Raw genomic sequence first — 22,008 nt, forward strand, 5'->3', positions numbered from 1 at the left:
AATACAGGGTTGTAATGTTGTAACAAACAACATTGCAGGCCTAAAGCCAGACTTGTTATGCCAACCATTTTATATTTTTAATAATAATTAACTTTTTATATAAATGTACAATAAAAAAGAGTTTGAAAATTTATTTTCGAGGGAGAAAATAGTGGAGTATTTTTTTTAATTAAAGAAAGTGTTATATATTTACGAAAATGGATGGTTTATGATAAAAAAAAAAGCTAAAAAAAAGGCAAAAGTTAACTTTGGGGTGTGTTGTCTTTTTTGTTTTTTTTTTTTTTTTTTTTGAAGAGGGAAAAAGAAGGCATAATCCTGAAAGAAGATGATCTTTCTTGGCTGCTGCAGGGCTGAAATCCTCGACGAGGAAGGCCGGCGCAGCAGCAACAGCAACAACAGCCTCGTATCCACCTCGCGCAAAAGCCGAGGGTGGAGGAGGAGGTTTTCTAAGGGTGACACTATGGACCGCGATTTAACTAATAATGATGGTAAAATGTCCATTGCCACCGTTGTTAAGACCCTTTCCTTAAGACGTACCACCAAAGGTTTTGTTTCATAATTTATTTTTTAAAGAATTTGATTTTTCTTCATGTTTTTGTTTAATTTATCATGTGATTTGTTAAAATGTGATCATAATTCACCCTACATGACCATTAATCCATGATACCACCAAAGGTTTTGTTTCATATTTCTTTTGGTGTTTTGTAATTTTTTTAGAGTTTGATTATCTTCATGTTTCAATTTATCATGTGATTTGATAAAATGTGATCATAATACATCCCACGTTGCGAATTTGTGATTTTTTTTGGTGCGAATAAGACACAAAGACAATACAAATTACATGCGGGGGATTCAAACATGTGACCTATTGTACATAGGCCTCTCAGCCATAATCGCTCATTCAAGACATCATTGGCCTTATATGTTATGATATTATGAATGATGATAAAATTATTGTACATATGTTAAGGAGATTATTGATTGATTGAAGAATAGAATAGTTGGCCATAATTTTCATTGAATCTTGTTTATATTTGCTTCATAACACAAGGATATATAGGTATAGCAAATATGATATCCAACTATCCAATTTAAATCCAAATTATAATTGTAAATAATAAATGACTGATTATTACTGATATTGTTTTTCCCAGCTAAAAAAAAGGATGTTAAAGATGATAATCAATTAATCATTACTCCATGCTAAATTAATGTTAGCAAAAACCCAAAATTCCTGCGTGCATATAAGAAATTTCATATTCTAAGACGTAAACAACTGCCTAAGACTTGTATAATAATCATATTTGTACATGTTTATAATATAATGTATGAATGTATATATGTGACAGGCAAGAAGAAACAACATACAGTTGAGCAGTCTGAGAGATCAATCCCAGGTCAAAAGATATCAGCAGCTCAAACATTTACATTTAGGCAAATGGCAAACGCTACAAACAACTTCAGCATTGATAATCTCGTTGGTGAAGGTGGATTTGGGAGGGTTTACAAAGGGTTTCTTCAAGGTGTTGATAAGGTAATTAATATGCTACTATCTCTGTTTTATCAGTGGCAGATCTTGAACAGTTTTATAAGGGGGCGGTAGAAAAAAAAAAAAAAAACAATATGCTAAGTAATTATACACAAATTTTAGGGGGGCGTAACTAAAAATACACTATAAAGTTTCCGGACGGGGGGCCGTAACTAAAAATTTACTATAAAATTTTCCGGACGGGGGGCCGTAACTAAAATTATACTATAAAATTTTCCTGTCGGGGGGCAGACCCACCCCAGAACAACCTAAGATCTGCCCTTGCGTTTCATAAAGATTTTTGCGGTTACTATTTGCACAAATATCAAGACGAAAGGTAGAAAAGTTAGTTTAATATAATAAAATATGGATAAAGTAAGATAAATGTGTAAAAAGGTGAGTGAGTGTAAGAAAATAATAAATAAAGGAAAATAATGTGAGTGAAAAGTTGTAAATATTGTTGGGTAAAAAAGATATGGTAGTAAATTTTCATGGACAAAAATAGAATAAAGTAAAGTGTAAAGAACATTATGAAACGGACTGAAACGGAAAATGTAAAGATCATTTTGAAACGAAAGTAGTACGTAGTAGTATGTAATTTGGTTAAGTACATAATTATACTTAATTGTTTGATAATTAACAAAATTAGAGGCTTAAAAATGATAAAATAATTTTGTGTTTGGTTGGAGGTTAGATTGTGGCAGTGAAGCAGCTTGACAGGAATGGACTGCAAGGAAACAGAGAATTCTTGTCAGAGGTTTTCATGTTAAGTCTTGTTGATCATCCAAATTTAGTCAATTTGATTGGATATTGTGCTGATGGTGATCAGAGGATTTTGGTATATGAATACATGGCATTTGGATCATTGGAAGATCATCTTCTAGGTAACATTATAAAAAACCCTTGTTTGGTAATTATTTATTAGCGGTTAACTGTTTATAGTAGTGGGTTTGACTAACTGGTTGAATAAGCGGTTTGTGAAAAGTGTTTGGTAAGTTAAAAGGTTAGCCGTGTGATGCATAAAATGACTAGACATTGACATAAAGTGATGTAGGTTGATAAAAGTTGTAACTTTAGACAAACACTCTCATTAGCTTTAGAAAAGGGTAAAACCTCTTCTAGCCGTCTAGGTAACATTATAAAGAGTTCTTGGGCTTTGAAGTTAGTTTTTGGTTGGATTTTAGAACATTTTTTATCATACAACTAGTTGTACCATATGCATGAGTTGAGTTTTTTTTGTATCATTTAAAAAACCTCTTCTAGGTAACATTATAAAGAGTTATTCCTAGGCTATTGAGTTAGTTTTTGATTGGAATATTTTTTTATACAACCAGTTGTACCATGTATGAGCTGAGGTTTTTCGTTATCGTTGGAAAACCCCTTCTAGGTAACTTATAAAGAGTTCTTCTTAGCCTCTTAGGCTTTTGAGTTAGTTTTTGGTCAGATTTTAAAACAACTTTTATCATACAACCAGTTGTACAATGCATGAATTCAGGTTTTCCTTTATCGTTGGAAAAACCTTTTCTACGTAACATTATAAATTGAAAGAGTTCTTCTTAGGCTTCCGAGTTAGTTTTGGGTCAAATTTTAGAACACTTTGCATTATACAACCAGTTGTACCATGCAGACGCTTTTAGCAGTTGTTTTAGTTTTTTTGACAAGTATAATGACACTCAATTGTTTTGCACATATATACTAGATCTTCCACCCAACACAGAGCCCTTATCTTGGCACACAAGGATGAAGATAGCCGAGGGGGCAGCAAAGGGGCTCGAGTACTTGCACGAAACAAGCAAGCCACCGGTCATATACCGCGATTTCAAAGCATCAAACATCTTATTAGACGAAGAATTCCACCCAAAACTCTCGGATTTCGGGCTTGCTCGAATAGGCCCGACGGGTGATAAAGAACATGTCTCGACTAGAGTCATGGGTACGTATGGGTATTGTGCACCCGAGTATGCAATGACCGGTAAACTTACCACGAAATCGGATGTTTATAGCTTTGGAGTTGTGTTTCTTGAGCTTATTTCAGGGAGGAGAGCAGTTGATACTACTAAACCAACTTCTGAACAAAACCTCATTTCTTGGGTATGTTTGAAAAACTTTAGTCTTTTAAACTCCTACTACATTTCAACTATTCATGTGCATGTTACCGTTTCATAATTTTCTAATGCAATTTAATAGAGTTGGTAAAAAAGACTTGTTTAGACCGGGGCTTTGTTCTCTTCACGTGGTTTGGTCTGGTTTTGAAGTTTCGGGTTTGGTCTGGTCTGATTTTTATCGGTTTGTTCTGGTCTAGTCTAATTCTTGCCGGTTTAGTATGTGAGTGATTTTTTATCTCTTTTGATATGATCTAGTATGAGTTGAAGAAAAATAACTAATTCGGAGTAAACAATAAGGATAAGGTTAAGAGAATAAAGCCTGAATTTTAGTCTAGTATACTGGCTTATGGCTACCTATTCGACTTTTTGTGGATTTAGCCATTTAGGATGTTTTTTTTTTTCTAGGGCAAATTGGGTTGAAATTGTGACCATGGTCCCGCTAAGATGATTGTGGGCCATTTTTTGAGTCAAGTTCATTTGTTTTGGGCCTGAACTGACCCCATCCATGGTAAGCCCACTTGTTTCATGCTGGGTCATACTGAAAAATTCAAAAGGGCAGCTCAGGCACAACACAAACCCAATGTGTCATGTCGTGCCGAAGCCTAATTTCACACAATATAACGTGTTTTTCCGTGTTAGGCCGTGTCATGCCTAAGCCTTGGATACTTTTTCCAAAACAATATGGATCGAGCCCACGATCCACGACTTCGTGCCGGTGTCGTGCCGTGCTTTTTTCGTGCTAGACCGTGCCGTGTCCCGCATCGCCCCGTCCCGTCCCGTCCCAGTGTCATCTTTATCTATTCATACTCATTTAATTTCATGTTTGAAGTTATAATAACACATAACTCTAATGTTCCATCTTGTAGGCACAACCACTATTTAAAGACAGAAAAATGTTCACCAAAATGGCAGACCCACTTCTACAAGACAGGTACCCAGTCAAAGGCTTATACCAAGCCTTAGCCGTAGCAGCAATGTGCCTACAAGAAGAAGCTAGCACAAGACCACTCATTAGTGACGTAGTTACTGCCCTAGCATTCCTTTCCAAACCCGAAGACAACAACGACAATATTAATATTATTGATAGCCCTAGACATTCTGTCAATACTGTCATCATACATTCCGTCGAAGAAGACGACGACGACTACGACAACGAGCAACGTTTTTATAAATGTAAAAACGGCGAAAAAGAAGAAGAAGAAGAAGAAGATGATGAACAACGATATGTTTACGTTGTAGATTTAGAAACCTCGGAAAAAGCTAGCCATCCCCTTCCTAAGCCGGATAATAATAATAATAATAATAATAAATAATACTTCGTAAATAATTGTGTGTGACGTGAAATTTGAGGGGTATATATATAGATTTTGCCCCCATGTTTGGGGCATTACATTGTATATATATTTATGGGAAAACTAGAACTTGTAGATTGTAGACAAAAATTTACTTCTACCCTCAATGAACATAAAATGATAAACCAGATTATTCAAAGGACAGTTTATTATATGAACTTTGTTTGTTTGGTAAATGGTTTTTCTTTGGCGTTGTTTGAGTTTTTTTTGTTTGACCAATAGCCAAAAAATACGGTTTTTTCATGAAATGCCCCTGAGGTTTGCAAAAACGCACCAAATACCCTCGCGTCTTTTGAATCACATAATATACCCCTATTTTTTCGTACTGTTCATGAGATGCACTTGGAGTTAACGGAGGTTAGTCCGCCGTTAGTTACGTTTTACCATTTTGCCCTTAATTTGGGTTTGGCACGATTTACCTATAATTGTTTTTCAGAAATTCAAAAAAAAAAAATCTCAATCTTCTTTTCTTTCTCTCTCCTCTCCCCTGTTCTTCCTCCTCCTTGAATTCTACTGGAACCCTAAAAAATCTGGGTAGATCTGCAAGAACCGCAACTTTAGACATAAACTCACACTTTCTATCTCCTACTTTTTTTTTGCAAGGGTTATCTTTGCAGCCAAAAGTCGACATACACGCACGTTTTTCCGATGGCTACGCCGCCACCGGAGATTTCGCCGTTGATTTTGGCAGATGACGCAACAGTGGATGCGCCGCCAGCGCCTCCTTCGGGAACAACAGCCGCCATACCGCCTGGACCTCCAGCGGTTGTTTCACCGGTGGGCGTGAGTTCTGTTTCGTCGCTGCCGACTTCGGGGATGTCGAAGGATACATCGACTGCTTAATTCGGTGGTTGGAATTGGGCTTGGAGGGTTAATTGTTATGATTGCTGTGGGCATTTTTGTCTTTTTCTATAAGCGGAGGAAGCGGAAGCAGGCGGAGGAAGATCAGTTATTAATGGCTGCTCTGACTAAATAATTAGAATTATCTGATTAGGTATTTGTTTGTATTAATTATTCATTAATTGGTTGCTTGAACTTGTACGTTGAAGGAATTTGAATGTGGGCAAAGGGAGTAGTGTGATCCAGTTTGTTCATTTTTAGATCGATCATTAACTTTCTCTGGACTGATTAGTCATTTTCATGGTGAAAATTCAATCTACAGTATTGTTTTTCTTTTTTTGGAGTAGCAAAAATAGTAATACGATTTCATTTTGTTCATTCTAGTACTAGCTAGTAGCTAGTCTGTTCCTTGGGTATGTCTTCTTAATTAACGAGTGCAATGTGATGTATGATAGCAACCAATTACTTACAAAGCTCTTTGATCTTGTGACGATATGTCATGAGCTATGTACGAGCAATATGATACAGATTGATCAAACTTGATTATACATCTTCTGATTCCTCTGCATTTTGCCTTATTGATGAAGTTAATTTGTCTAACCCAAACAATTAATGTCAATGATCTATGCTAAAACAAAATAGTTTTCATTTTTCTATCACTTGCATTGTCCTTCCCAGATGCTTCCTGTTGTTAGGGTCCAAGGGAAGTTAGTTTCTAACACATAGACAACAAAGGAGTGACCTTGATAACATATTTATGATGCCTACCAACATAGTGTTGCATCACATAGTTACCCAATCTTTCTTTGTTGTTCCAGGTTACCAACAAGGATCCTCATTTATCATACTAGGGCAATAAAAATTGTCTTACCAAGTGAGAAATATGCAAGTGAAGTGAACGACTATATTTTGATCCCTAGGTGTAATAAAACTAGCCGTTAGATTCAATTCCTGCAATTTGGGTATTTGGTGCAAATAAGTTTACAAATAGGTGTATATTGTGCAATAAGTTTATAAATAGGGGAATTTGGTGAATTATAAACATGACTTAACGGAGGACTAACGGAAGGTCGGTTTAGGGGTATTTAGTGCAAACTTGGAAAAAAATAGGGGCATATTGTGTGATTCAAAAGACGCGAGGGTATTTGATGCGTTTTTGCAAACCTCAGGGGCATTTCATGAAAAAACCGCAAAAAATATGTTTGGACTTTGGAGTAACTTTTTGGTTTTGAAGTTGTTAGTAACATTCAACAGCCAACCAATGTTGTTAAACATGTTTTTAAACAAATAATTAACATGTCAAACAATTAATAAAAAGCTACGGAGTAATAAAATTAAAGATGGTCGTGTCGGATCGTGCTTCACGTCGAGCCTACGTGTTGTGGACTTTAATGGGCCCGCCACACACCAAGTTCACTTGTTTCATGTCGGGTCATGTCACGTCAAAATTTTCAAAAGGGCCGTAGTAGCTAGGCATGCACAATCCAAGCCCTCGTGTCGTGTTGTATCTAATCCTAATTTCACTCAACTTAACATGCAATACCTTATCATGCCAGATTATCGGCTCGTTTCTTGTCGTGCCTTATCTAGGCTTTTTCCATAAAATGTGCCCCGAGCCCAGCCCACAACCCATGTCTTCATGCCCGTGCCAGCCGTACTTTTTCCGTGACTGTGATGTGTCGTGAATTTTTCGTATTGGGCAGACCCGACCAAGTGTTATCTTCAAATACAATTATATTTACAAACATCTTTTCAAACCAGCCAAGTGAACCACACAAATGGCAATTAACGGCCAAAACATAAATATTACTTTAATTACTTTGTCCTATATTGTAGATGTCAACCATCTAAATTGGTAAAGCGAGCATTGAGATTGTGGTACTCGAGACCTAAGATCAAATCCCGTCTACATCATTTTATTTAAGATCGGATAAATAATGGATCACGGGGTCACGAGTCAAGGAAGACCTACATGTTATTAAGAGTCCATGTAAATCCATATCCTTAAAATTTAGTCAAATCAGAAAATCTGACCAATTAAAGTTTCAATCATTAAAAATACGGTTTTTTCATGAAATGCCCCTAAGGTTTGCAATAATGCACCAAATACCCCTGCGCGTTTCAAAATTCATAGAATACCCCTATTTTTTCAAACTGGTTCACCAAATACCCCTATTATGACTTTCCGTTAGTCCTCCGTTAAGTCATGTTTATAATTCACCAAATACACATATTTATAAACTTTTTGCATAATATACACCTATTTATAAAGTTTTTTGTACCAAATACCCAAACAACTTATACCATTAATAATTGAATTTGAAGCCCAAAATTGAAGAACACATGTGAAAATTGAAGAACAAAACCCATAATATTGAAGAAGAGAATATTAAATTTTGAGAGTTTAATTCCTAAAATCGAAAATCTAAACTACAAATTCGAATTCTAGTGTCTATATATAATCTCTCTCTAATAATCTCTCTCTAATCTGCCTAAATTCTGCTGTTTTTACAACGTAGATCCCAAATCATATGGAAAAATTGACAATATTGGAAATCATATCCGCGGAAATCATATTCGCCGCCAACCTTCAACCTTCAATGAATTGTTTTACATTTACAACATAGATCCAAAATCATATTGTCAACCTCTGTACCAACAGTTTCATGTTGGATTGTGCGAGGTCCCATAATAGCATCCACAGCCTTGTGCGCTACGACACTTCCAGTTCCAAAAGCAACACCTTGAGCTATAGTGGCTTGTAAAGCATGAATTGGAGACATCCCCATCTAACTCACCAAATGGAGAAATAAATTGAAATAAATTGGTGTCCCTAAATTGAAATGGAAAATGAGTAAAAACAATTGAAATCATCAATTGGAAAATAATCGCCCACAAATTGGACTGAGATTGGAGATACAACAAAGGAGAACACATAGGAGAACATACGAGAAGGTAGATTGGAGAAACTCGCGTTTATCGCCCTCCTCCGACTCACCGCATTATCCATCTTTAAAATTCCAAACCTCAAACAAATCAAATTGGGTAAAAAATTGAAAATTGCAAACCCAAACTTTTGTCCGGTTCCGCCACCGTCGCGAACGCCTGACATGCCGCGGTGAGATCCGCTCTCATTGGCGACCAACATGGGCTGACCGGAGGCGATATCATGTCGGATAAGTCGCCGCTTGAACTGAGATTGGAGAAACAAGAAGGGCGAAACCAAAGAAGAGGGTTTAAGGTTGAATTCAGATTGGAATACGGATACGAATTCGCGTTGGGTTAGGCTAATCAATGGGCAAGAAATATTTTTTTGTTTTGTGAAGAGATAGGAGAGAGAAGAAGAAGATGAACAGAGACAAGATGTCAAAGATGGGTCGAGCAACATAGAGGAGAGGAGAGAGAATAAGAAGAAGAGAGGAATTTTTTTATTTTTTTAAAAAAAAAAGTTAAATGTAGAATATTGGGTGAGTAAGGGCATAAAGGTAAAATAACGTTAACGGAACACTAACGGCCGTTAAGTCAAGGGGTATTTGGTGCACTCTAAGTTCAAATAGGGGTATACTATGTATTTTGAAACACGCAGGGGTATTTGGTGAATTTCGTGAAACCTCAGGGCATTTCATGAAAAAACCGTTAAAAATAAATTTGGCGAAAATAAAATAGAGTGAACGGGTCACAAGTAACGCACAAGTCGATAGAGCTGTCAAAAATTGATCCGATTTGAAAACCCGATCTGAACTGATCGAATTCGTAATCGACTATGAACCGAAATTTTCGTAAAACAATTAACTCGAAACCCGGCTTGTACCTGATCGGAAAAAATCGATAACCGATTTTATCCCGACGTTGTATGACCCAAACGAACCCGGCACCCGACCTAAAGATAACCGATAAGTCGATAACCGAGCTGACCCGACTAAATAATGATCCAAACCCGATTCGATACCCGACAATGACCTTGTTATTATTTGACTTGTGGAGTAAATATTTTACGGTTGAATATCTTGAGATGACTAAATCAGATATGACTCGATCTTAACACGTGTCCGAGAGTGAACCTGACCTGAATTTTAACCGACCCAAAATTTGTTCGATTTGAACTTGACCGCGACCCAAACCCGAAATTTACTGCTACAAACCCGATTCAAACCCGACTACATAAGACCCAAATTCGAAATTGAAACCGACCTGAACATGACTCGACCCAAACCCGAGTTGTACCCGAAATGAGAAAAATCTTTACATGACCCGACCAAAAATCAACCTGACCGAATGCGACCTACACCCGAATGATAAAGTGGCTCGACACGATCCGACCTGATAATGACCCGAAACTCGAGATTAACCGACCCGATGAACTACTTTGACAGCTCTCTGTAAAAGGATCACACACCACGAGCCACGAGGGTCACGCTTTGTGTAATTGAGCCGTGAGAATGTGGTCGTATTTTGATCTTATTAACTCATTGACTTGATTTCTAACAATTCTCACTTCTCTTTCATCATCTCTTCAGCTCAAACATCAAAGAATTCAAAATCATTCTGCATATTTGTTGAAATTTCTTCATTTATTTACTGCAAAAGGATTTACGCTTACTAAAAATTTCAAAAATGGCGATTGAAGAAGAGGAGAAAATGGCGTTTTTGTTAGATCATCAGAACTCAGAGCATGAAAACCCAAAACCCAGAACAAAGGGTGGTCTAATCACAATGCCTTTTATTATTGGTAACACCGTTTCTAAAGATTTCCCCTTTCTTTTTCTTGCTTTTATCTTTCTGAATTTGGATTTTCTCCATCTGGGTATTTGAAATTCAGTTGCTTAATAGAACAATTATGACAAAATCACACTTCGACTGGTGTTGTTAATTGTTAATGTTTCTTTCTTCTAGTTGACTAGTTTCACATGGTTATGCTTACTTGCTTAGGGCTGGTATATCATTTTCCTTATTTCTTATTCAAGCTCATGTCTTTCTAATTTTGGATTTTTTTTTTCTTCTGGTTATTTGGAATTCAGTTGCTTAGAATTTGTGGCAAAACCATGCGTCAATTGGTGTTATTAATGTTTAGTTGATGCTTAATGCTTCTACTTATAGTTTCAGTTTCGGGGTTGTTTGGTTGTTCATAGGAAGGTGAACTTCCGAGGAAGAAGTTTTTCCCACGTATAAGCATTTCCTAGGAAAAGGGGTGATGTTGTTTGCTTAAACATAGGAAGAAAATGAAGTGCGACTCTCCACGTTTTTGTCAACCAAACAATACCTTAATTTTCCACTTCATAGGAAGTCATATTTTCGGTGATTTTTCATGTCAACCAAACAATACCATAATCTTCCACTTCCTAGGAAGGAAATATACTTCGTGTGGTTTTTCATGTCAACCAAACATCACCTTAGTTAGCGCTTAAGGCTGCGTATATCATTTTGCTTAATTTTTTATAATATTTTGTTTGCAAATTTTGATTTTGCTTTTATACTTTTTGTGGGTAGTGAATGAGGCATTTGAGAAGGTATCAAGCTATGGTTTGTTGCCCAACATGATATTTTACTTGATGAATGTTTATCACTTGGAAGCTGCAAAAGGGAGTATCATATTATCACTGTGGTCTGCTTCTTCCAATGCAATGGCTATATTTGGGGGGTTTCTCTCGGATTCTTACTTTGGCCGTTTCCGGGTCATTGCTTTTGGGACCTTTTGCAGCCTTCTTGTAAGTTGATTTTTGGATTTCATTGTTGTCTTGTTTTAGAAATTCCAATTTAGGGTTCTTCCTATTTTGGAGGGGGATTAGAAATTATGTGCATTCTTGATAGAGTATTTACTTATTTATTGGATTAGGACATGTTGGTTTCCAATTGTGCTCAATGTGATGCCATTTGAAAAGTTGGAATTACATTAATTTGCTTATTGCCTTGCTAGGAAAAGCACTTTGGCCCGTCACTTGAATCTTTATGTTTGTTCGGTTAAGTTAGCTCATGCGTTGGCGGTCCTAGAATGATTGCAACTTAACATTTGACAGTGAAAACATAAGGAAATTTATTACTTAGGTTATTGTAAACTGTTGGAGTACCTGACTTGTGATTCTGAAATTCGCATTGAGAATTATATTGCCCGAGTTAGGTGATACGGAGTATTTGTGAAGGAGAAAACCACAAGAAAGATTTCTTAATTCTTATGGAGTTCAGAAGAATATATTGTCAATATGTGAATACCTTGATGGATTGAAGCTAAAGATCTTATGTGGAATGGGATTATTTCCACTTAAAACTTAGAGATAGGTTTTTAATGGACTTCAAAGTTGTGGGAAACGGATACCTATTGAAGAATTTCATTTAAAAAAAAAGGGAAGCAATCTGCAGTATTAAGTATAGAATAGTGCAGTAACTTCTTGAAGTTATCATGCTTAAGCCTTAGTTTTGAATATTGTTTTCACGCAACAGTACGCATCAATAAACTAAGAATCACCATGATCATTTTCAACAGGGAACAACTATGATCTGGTCAACATCTATGATCCCATGGATGAAACCTTCACCTTGTGCAATGTCTAGTCAAGATTGTGACTCACCTACTTCGCTTCATTATCTCGTTTTGTTCGGTTCTTTCGGCCTAATATCCGTTGGAGCTGGTTGTGTGCGGCCTTGTTCTTTGGCTTTTGGGGCCGATCAAGTGAATGATAAAGAGAACCCCAATAATGAAAGGGTTTTAGATAGTTTCTTTAACTGGTATTACGCCTCAACAGGGTTGTCCACAGTCATAGCCCTGACGTTTATTGTGTATATCCAAGATAAATTTGGGTGGCAAATTGGATTTGGTGTGCCCGTATTTCTCATGGTTATTTCCCTTGCTACCTTTCTACTCGGTTCTCCTTTGTACGTGCATGTAAAGGCTCGGGACAACTTGTTTATTGGTTTGTTTCAAGTTCCAGTAGCTGCATTTCAGAGAAGGAAAATTAGTTTCCGTGCTGGTGCTGAAGTGCGTTACTATTGCGGAAATGGATCTGAGGCCACAACTCCTAGTGACCACATAAGGTACTCAAATTAGTTTACATCCTTTAGCATTGAAGCATTTCAGAACTCAGAATCATTATATATCCAACATTGATATGAGTTCAAGTGTCTGACTTGTTCAGTTTCATTAAATTTTGTATATTTTGGCCTAAAATTAAGTACTCGAATGCCCACTTATAAGTTAGAGTGTCCACCATTTAACATGGGCTTCATAGGTATTAAAAGTGAAACAAAATCCATGCAGTATAGCTCAAATGTCCTGGATTTTTGCTGGTGAAAGAGTCCAACTTGTTCATTTTTAGCTATCCATGTGTAGTTGAATGGTGTTGTATCTTTTGCATGATTTCAGAACTCAGAGTCAATATATATCCAACATTGATACGAGTTCAAGTATCTGACTTCTTCAGTGTCATTAAACTTTTCGTATTTTGGCCTAATACTTCCTCCGTTCTTATTTACATGACACAATTTCCTTTTAGGGAAATTCCTTCTTAGTTGACACAATTCTATTATGGGAATGTTTTGTTTGTTGGTTGTTGTTAAGGGGCACTCCTTTAACTTTCTCTTTTACCTCTCCTTAATATGTGTGCCAAAATCAATTGTGTCATGTAAATAAGAACTGAGGAAGTATTAAGGGCACAAATGCCTACTTACAAGTTAGAGTGTCCACCATTTAAAAGTGAAACGAATTCCAGGTAGTTTAGCTTAAAAATCCTGAATTTTTTGCTGGTGAAACAGTCCAACTTGATCACTTTCAGCTACCCATGTGTAGTTTATTTGGTGTTATATCTTTTTTGCATTTTGTAGGTGTTTAAACAGAGCTTGTGTAATTATAAATCCCGGTACAGACTTCAACCCAGATGGATCTGCATCAAACCCTTGGACTCTCTGCACTGTCGAACAAGTAGAAAGGCTTAAATCCATTGTAAGAATCCTACCAATGTGGACTACAGGTTTCATGATGCTAGTAGCCCTAAACAACAGCTACACAACCCTTCAAGCGAAAACTTTAGACCGACATATCTTTTCTTCAAGTTTCCAAATTCCAGCAGGTACTTTCACCGTTTTTTCAATCGTGACTATTACTTTCTGGGTAGCATTCTATGACCGTGCTGTCGTTCCATTAATGGCCAAGTACTTCAACATGCCACGTGGGCTCGGGCCGAGAGTCCGTATGGGAATCGGGTTGCTACTATCATGTGTTTCACTGTTAGTTGCTGGAGTTGTTGAATCAATTAGAAGAAAAGTTGCAATTGATTCGGGGTTGGAAGATAAACCTAACGAAGTACTCGAAATGTCAGCAATGTGGTTGGTACCGCAGCTTGTGTTGCTCGGACTTGCCGAGGGTTTTAACGCGGTTGGCCAGATAGAGTTTTATTATGCTCACCTTTATAAAGGTATTGTTAGAATAATGCCTCACCCTCTGCCTGTATTGGACGTAGCTAACACATTGTTAGTGAACCACGTTAAATCTCGATCTGCGTTCTTTATTTACGTTATTTAATCTTTCTTTGCTTCCGTTATAACATAACAGGTATGTCGAGCATTGCAATGGCTATATTCACGCTAGGAATGGCGGTTTCGAGTCTTGTTGGTAGCCTATTGGTTGATGTTGTTGATAGTTTTTCGAGTGTTGGTGGGAAGGTGAGCTGGTTGTCGAGCAACCTGAATAAGGGTCATGTTGACTACTATTATTGGTTGCTTGCTTTTCTGTGTTTGGTTAATTTTCTGTATTTTCTTCTGTGTTGTCGAATGTACGGTACTTCTGAGAGTCACAGTGAGAGTCACAGAAGTAGGAGGTATGAATCTGTAGAACACGAATCAGCTTGATTTTTGTTGTTCTTTTACACTAAAGGTTAGTACTTAGTACTCTTATCTGTAACTTTATTCAGATAATGATATTAGAATGATATCCTTTATACTCCTTTTTTCTATTTAAGAGTAAAACTTCAGCCTTTTTCTTTTGGGTATTTTGCGTCTATTGTTCAGTTGACAATATTAAGGATGGCTGTGGGCCGGGCCGGCCCAAGGCCCGACCCGGCACGTAAATAAAAAGGGCCTGAATAGGGTTTGAAATCTTAAGACTGCTGAACTTTCTATTGTTTATCACTCTCTGCAAAAATGCATTATTGTTTCTAGATTTTCAGAACGAGTTGAAATGTGCTTGCAAAGTTTCAATTGCTTCGATTCTCTAGAAAAGCTTTCAAATTAAAGCTAGAGTGGTGGTTAATGAGAGCAAGAGGTGAGCAAACCCCTAATACTGTCTTCTCATCTATGCCACATCAATTGCCACATCATAATTATTCAAAAGAAAAACAATCAATTCACAACTTCAATCATGCACCAATCAAGCAAGAAAAAAAAAAGAGAATTCGAACTACCAATAAAAGGAAAATAACCATTGACAAAAAAAGGAAATAGAAAATGAATCAACTAACATCCGGATAATCATAACAAACCAAACCAAACCAATTAATATTATCATTTCGATAATGGCCTGTTTGGATTAGAGGCTTTCATTTCAAATCTTGGAATTGGGTCAAATTCATTGTTTGGGAATGCAAAGGATTTAGAATTGGATTTGGCCCAATTCCAAGCCCTTCCAAAAGTTAGAACAAAACAAGGAATTTCAAATGACATAAAATATCACGTCATTTGAAATCTTTCTGCCAACCTGTTCCCTTTCTCTCCTCTGCTTTTACGTTTCTGGTTCTCTTGCTCTCCCCTCTCTCTCTCCTCGGCTCCCCACCGCCATTGCCAACCACCCAAAAACCTTCTTATTTCTCTGAACCTCCTTCAGATTTCTCTCCTTCTGCACCCTAATTCCTCTCCTTCTTCACCCTAGATGTTTATCCTGCTTCCCTCATATCTTTACGCCACCTCACAACTGCGTTTTGCCTGCCGCCACTTCCACAACCGCCTATTGTTTATTGATATTAGGCTGACACTTTTTTTCAACTCAGGATGATTCAGAGGGACCCGTGACGAGATGACAATGAACGGCGGGTTAGGGTTTAGTTTTTCCCCAAATTTGAATCCGTTAATAAGATGATTTTGATTTTTCTGGTTGATTAATAAATAATTTCATGAACTAGCAATTTAAATGTTTTGTTCAATTTAAAAAAATCGATTTTGATTCAAATCTTATAGTGATTGCTTTTTTTGAAAAAAAAAAGAGAAAACAAGTTAAAGAATTGGATTTGTTCAATTTTACTGTACGGTTTCCCTATATTAATGGTTTCCGATGATGGCGGTGGGAAAGCATAGTGCAGAGCCGTTGCGGTAAATGAGAAGGCGGTGGTGGCAAAGAGTGCTCAATTCTACATTCAGAATTCACCTGATATTCCAAACATGATAGTGGATTTATAATTCTGGATTTGAAATGATTTATGTTTGCCAAACATTAGAGTTGTAATTGAATATCAATATTTGAAATTCTAAATTTGAAATCATGCATTTCAAATGAATTTCAGGTTCCAAACACTACCTAAGTGTATTTCAAGTTAGATTTGAAATGACATATACCAAGAAAAATCAATATGAACATTTTGCCTTAAACATCTACGTACCAACATTTTATTTATCTATCATCATTATTTTTTTGAGAGAATTTATCTATCATCATTTAATATGTTAATTATTAGTAGTATTAACGTATATAAATTGATTTATAAATTTCATAACTACTCCAACTTTATATTTCTATTATTCTCAACAAACATAGTTGTAGACACCTACTTTTGTCCCCATTCCCGAAAGGGAAAGGTTCGATGATGAAAACATAAATCTCCGCTTGACAACGCATCTCCTATAAAATAAACAAATCTCAATTCCCCTTTTCATTTCACCCGAAACCTGCTATTTATGGAAACATGCTAAAAATAGTAACTGCCGTAAAAGGTAGCTTCTAAAAGTGGCAAGTCATAAAAGATAGAAACCTGTCAGAATTAGGTGTTGCACTCCAACATAAATCCTAAATGAGATAGAAAACTGCGAGAATCCTATTCCTAATATGATTCGGAAATAAGAGTTACGTATTAATTAAAATCCTAACGAGCCTAGAGTTCGTAACGGGCCCAGACGCATTCCGTCATGAAATTGATACGCACTAAAAGAATCGATTAAGTCTCAAACACTACGGATTTCAGGAATCCGAATCTGACTAAGAAAACAGCCCAGACCCTATTTTCAACGCCTGGCTCTGGGCGCCGAAATCTTCGGCGCCCAGGCCTGGGCGCTGAAAATACCTGGGTACGTGTTTTTTTCCTAATTCTTTGTGGATTAGAACTCTGCAAATTCTATATTTCCACGAACTCTTCCCTATAAATACAGCCCCAAATTCGACGTGAAAAGGACACACACACACACACACACAATTCATATTCTGAGTATTGACTCCAACCCTTAGCCTAAGCCTCACGCTGCGAAATTGTTCACGCGTTCTGTCGCAATCGATCCATAAATCGAACAGAACGTATCCTGTCCCATAATTTGAGATTCGTTAAATAAAAAGGAGAAATAGCAAAGTCAAAGTGGTTAGTTTTCTGAGAACCGTGACGCACCTCTCAAGGGTGCGTCGTAATGTGCCCCTTTTCGATGATTTAATTGCTTTCCTCGCCCTTTTTATGAACTGTTAAACTAACTAAATCTGATTGTTCTATCACGCCTAACAAATATAATATTTTTGGGAAATTGGATTATCATGCTAGGTCCCTTAATGCAATCTAAATCAGATAATCGCGATCGATCTAGTATTATATGTTGCATATTGCTAAAATCAACTCAGATTAGTTTAATAGTTAACGCATGTCTCTTCAATTATTTATGCTGAGCTAGTAAGGATATCCTGCCTCTGGAGTTATCGACGAGCGAAGTACTCCTCTCGGTAGTTACAGTCCCCCGAACCCTCAATCTCTACCTTGCGGGTGTATGTTGAGAGATCCCCACACCAGGGATCACAAAGGAACCTACGGCCGTCGTGGTCAAACATAATTGCACTCCCTTTATGTCACGATAACCGGGTTTTGTCAGTTTTTCTCATTGTTGTTAAAAACTGAATGGTGACTCCTATATTACTAGTCAATTGGGTGTACACTCACAGGAAATCCGATTAAACTTGATTAAATAAAAGAATCGTCACACCCACGAGGGACGAGGTCACGCATTAGCCTCGTGCTTTTTCGACCCCCTCACAGTGGCGACTCCGCTGGGGAAAGTGAAGGAAATACTCGTGCTTGTAGGTAATCAAAATAGTCGAAGGGTGAAATGATCCTACCCCGCGTTTATTTCCCCATCAAGTTGGGACGACCTGAAAATCAGCATATTAATGTGAACGGGCAGAACCGCATAACGAATCTCGGCTCCCTCGGGAGTTGGGACTAAGGATACCTTTTTTCGCCAATAGGGGGGTGCATACGCCGCGCATGTTTCCCACTCGGTACTTGTGCAGGTAGTACACCTATCCCAAACCCAATCGCTCGCTCATTAGGTCCCTCTCGCCTGCATGCCCCCTTGGCTTGCACTTGCGGGTTGGCCTCTTGAGCGAAATTCTTCTGTTGAAGACACTACCTCGACCGGGGCATGTGTTGGATCTACGATAGAAGCGGTACCAAGCCAGACGCAAATAACTACCCATAGAAGCCTATCATAAACTACATGACATGTTATTATCGCCTCATGATGAATGTTAGTTATGTGTAGCGAAATATGTGATTGTGTGTGACAACTATCCTAGAAAACCAACGACCTTAAAAATTGCCCAAACATTCATAGACTAATTTGCCAAAGAGTTATACCGAAATACGTGTTCCGCAAACCCGAATGATCGCCACAAAAATAAGCGACGCTCGGGATGGCCTGTAACGAATCCCACAAACGCTGCACAACGCGTAAAGGACGTTATTAGGCAAGCACGCAAATCGAAGTCGCATAAACAGAAGTAGACGTAAACAGAAAACGAGAACCAGCCAGGGACGCATTTTCAACGCCCCTGGCTGGGCGCCAGAATTTCTCACGCCCCTCGCTGGGCGCTGAAGTTGCTGCTTGGCCTTCTGGTCAGGCACAGCAGCCTCGGTGCCCGCGCAAAAGGAAAATACGTAGCACAAAAAAAATGTTCGTAAAAAGAATTGCTACGAGGGCGTAAGAAAAGCACTCGATTTCAAAAGCGGCTCGTAAAAAATTAAATAACTCTTTGCGTCGTTGTTAGGCCTCCTACGACGAAAATTCTCGGCACTAAATACCGAACATGCAAACAACTATGAATGTCACACGGGAAAATGTTTCGAAAATCCAAAGAATGACCAAAAGAAAAAAAAAGACCAAAAAGTGTACCAACAAAAGAAAGAGTGAAAAACCAATAGAGAGAGTCGAAGTCTAGACTAAGTAATGCTTGAAACTTTGGGAACCTAAACTTTAGCTTATCTTATGCCTAGGACTGGTCCTGCCACTTGGTGCCGATCAGGGAATCAACGGTTAGTGCGTCTCGAAGATACATCACCAACATCAGGTTTAGTGACTCCAAGCTCCGTCCGTCGTCCCTCATTTCAAGGATCTCCGCTTCCCCAACCTCGATTCGCACCTTCAAACATGTCCATCGAAGATTTGCGAGACCAGATGGTCCAAATGACCCAACTTATGGGCCAATTGAAAATGGAAAATGAAGCTTTAGCGGCTGCACAAGCCAAAAATGACCTCGATAACGAGAAGAGGATTGAAAAAATGGTCCTACAGCAAACCATGGGGAGCAACTACTTCTCCCTCGATCCTGAACCTTTTCCTGGCAAACTACCAGAAAAGTTCAGTTCATCTGACTTACCAAAGTTCAAGGCCACGGACAACCCCCGTGATCATCTACTGAGCTTTGTGAATGCCATGAACTTGAAAGGCGTGGATAAGTCCATGTACTTACCTGCCTTTCCTTTGTCCTTGGAACCTGTGCCGCTCAAATGGTACTATCACCAGGACCCTAAGCTCTTCCCCACTTGGGAAGACTTTGTCAATGTCTTCATCAAGCAATACTCGTCGAACATGGATTTCCAAGTCACCATGCGCGAGCTGGAAGTTCTCTTCCAAAAGAAAAATGAGGGTTTCACGACCTACTTTGCTAGATGGAGGGACCAGGCGGCCCAGCTAATCAATAGGCCTCCCGAAACAGAATTGGTCCGAAAATTCATTGACAACCCGGACCCGGCTTACAGACAACACCTTAGGTACCTGGGACTTGACACTTTCAAAAGAGTTTATGATGTGGGAATAAAGATCGAGGACGACCTCGCCAAAACCATACAAAGAAAACCCACATATAAAAAACAACACCTATAATCGGGGTAACACATCCCAAGCCCAAGAAGTCCATGCTGTAGAAGAGACTCCCGCCCGAAGAAGCCCTGGAAGATGGGTCCGAGACCGAAAGTTTGCCCCACTCGGGTCGACTTTGGTACAAGCCTTTGAAAGACTAACCAATCAAGGAAAGTTGAGACCTATAGGCCCCACCCGTGACCCTCCTGTCAAAAGCAAATATTGGGTCGAAGGTACTTACTGCAAATTCCATCAAGGAAATGGGCATGACACTGAAAACTGCTGGAATCTAAAACATACGATCCAGGACATGATAGAGGATGAAGTGATACCTCTCCCTAACGTTGGCAAACCCAACAACAACAAGAGCCCACTCGGCTCTTGTCACATCTCTCTCGACCAACCAGAGAATTTCGACCCCACGGTGTACATCACGCCTCAAGGTGCACCAATCGTTGTGGCCCTATGGATCGAATCGAGAGAGAAGTGTGCGGTGTGTGGAATGATGATGCTGAAGATATTTACCTATCTCAAGTATCGGGCCAGGACCTCTTCACCGAAACTTGGCCCGGGTATGCTCTCATTGACACCACCCCTCAGGAGCCCGAGGTCGACAACCTCACCCGATCCGGAAGAATATACCAACCGGATATTCACCCACCTCCTATGGACGACATCCCGGTTAGGCAAACTCCTGAGAATGGACGGCACGCCACCGTCGCAGAAGTCATTGAAAATCCTCTCCTGAAACAACTAAAAAGAACCAAGGCCGAGATTACCATCTGGGATCTCATGTGTACTTCAAAGGAACATCGCGAAAAGCTTATTCGCTCACTCGACCTCATCTCAGTACCTACAGATATCACACATGACTCATTGGTTAGCCATGTCACAAGAGATGCCGGAGAAAAAGCCATAGTTTTCACTGACAAAGACTTGCCCAAAGAGGGGGGTGCTCACAATAAAGCCCTTTACCTAGTGGTTGGATGCATAGGACAAAACATCCCCCTAGCGCTCGTAGATAATGGTTCGGCGGTTAATGTCTGCCCATTGCGAACCGCCCATTGCTTGGGGCTAGGAAACGATGACTTCCAAACCTCCACGCAAGGGGTACGAGCTTATGATAACTCCCGAAGGCCTGTATTGGGAAAAATCAACCTTACCATACAAACCGGGCCTGTGGCACGCACCACGGAGTTTCAAATAATCGACATCAAGCCCACTTTCAACCTCCTCTTGGGGCGACCTTGGCTCCATGACTTAGGAGGTGTGGCTTCTACCTTGCACCAAATGGTTAAACTTAACCATAACGGTGTAGTACTAGAAATCCGCGCCCCTCCTCTCGACGTCAGTTGCACTATGGTTGGAACGGCCGAAACTGCAGACGGCCTTTACGGGTTTCAAATGGAAGAAACAATCCAGTTCATCGAAGATTATGATCCAGCATTCCTAGACCAGCATGCATCCCGAGTCATCCCTAGAATGTTGTTAGCTCAAGGTTATTTCCCAGGAACCCCATTGGGCATAAGGAAGAAGGAATACACATTCCGTCCTTTTCCCAACAAACCTACTCCCTTTGGCTTAGGCTATGAACCAACGGAGGAAGATATTGCTGACCGCCTGTCTAGGCTACGCCTTAACAAAGCCAAACAAACCACCCTCCTTCCCCCGTATCAAAGGACCCTTAACGGGATGTTGGTTCCGGAAGGAGAAGAACACCCATGATGTGATTTCCCTGAACCCTTCGTTCAGGATGGCTTGCTAAAACCCGGATTTGAAATTTTCCATGACTGCCACGCCTTGGATGAGGCACCCCACCTCACCAAGACTAAAACAGCTGAAATATTGGACAACCAGGCTCTATGGACATTGTTTAACGAAT

General features: G+C 38.9%; 2 protein-coding genes across 4 annotated transcripts; both read left to right on the top strand.

Moving 5' to 3' along the window:
- On the top strand, positions 1–6,140 carry LOC110790751 (probable serine/threonine-protein kinase PBL23). Of its 2 annotated transcripts, none has more exons than XM_056833507.1 (5): positions 1–488; positions 1,350–1,534; positions 2,223–2,412; positions 3,228–3,619; positions 4,500–6,140. In XM_056833507.1, the coding sequence occupies exons 1-5, from the start codon at positions 326–328 to the stop codon at positions 4,944–4,946; spliced, it is 1,377 nt and encodes a 458-aa protein (XP_056689485.1). In that variant the 5' UTR covers positions 1–325; the 3' UTR covers positions 4,947–6,140. The 2 variants fall into 2 exon arrangements, with proteins under 2 accessions (XP_056689485.1, XP_056689484.1); XM_056833506.1 differs by having other exon boundaries at positions 3–545.
- A 4,122-nt stretch (positions 6,141–10,262) lies between these two features.
- Positions 10,263–14,800, top strand: LOC110790740 (protein NRT1/ PTR FAMILY 1.1-like). Of its 2 annotated transcripts, XM_021995511.2 has the most exons (5): positions 10,264–10,554; positions 11,313–11,530; positions 12,304–12,851; positions 13,638–14,227; positions 14,365–14,800. In XM_021995511.2, exons 1-5 carry the CDS (start codon positions 10,440–10,442, stop codon positions 14,658–14,660), a joined length of 1,767 nt encoding a protein of 588 aa, XP_021851203.1. In that variant the 5' UTR covers positions 10,264–10,439; the 3' UTR covers positions 14,661–14,800. The 2 variants fall into 2 exon arrangements, with proteins under 2 accessions (XP_056687629.1, XP_021851203.1); XM_056831651.1 differs by lacking the exon at positions 11,313–11,530 and having other exon boundaries at positions 10,263–10,554.
- The last annotated feature ends 7,208 nt before the right edge of the window (positions 14,801–22,008 follow it).

Source organism: Spinacia oleracea, chromosome 6 (assembly GCF_020520425.1).
Source record: "Spinacia oleracea cultivar Varoflay chromosome 6, BTI_SOV_V1, whole genome shotgun sequence".
NCBI classification, from domain to species: domain Eukaryota; kingdom Viridiplantae; phylum Streptophyta; class Magnoliopsida; order Caryophyllales; family Amaranthaceae; genus Spinacia; species Spinacia oleracea.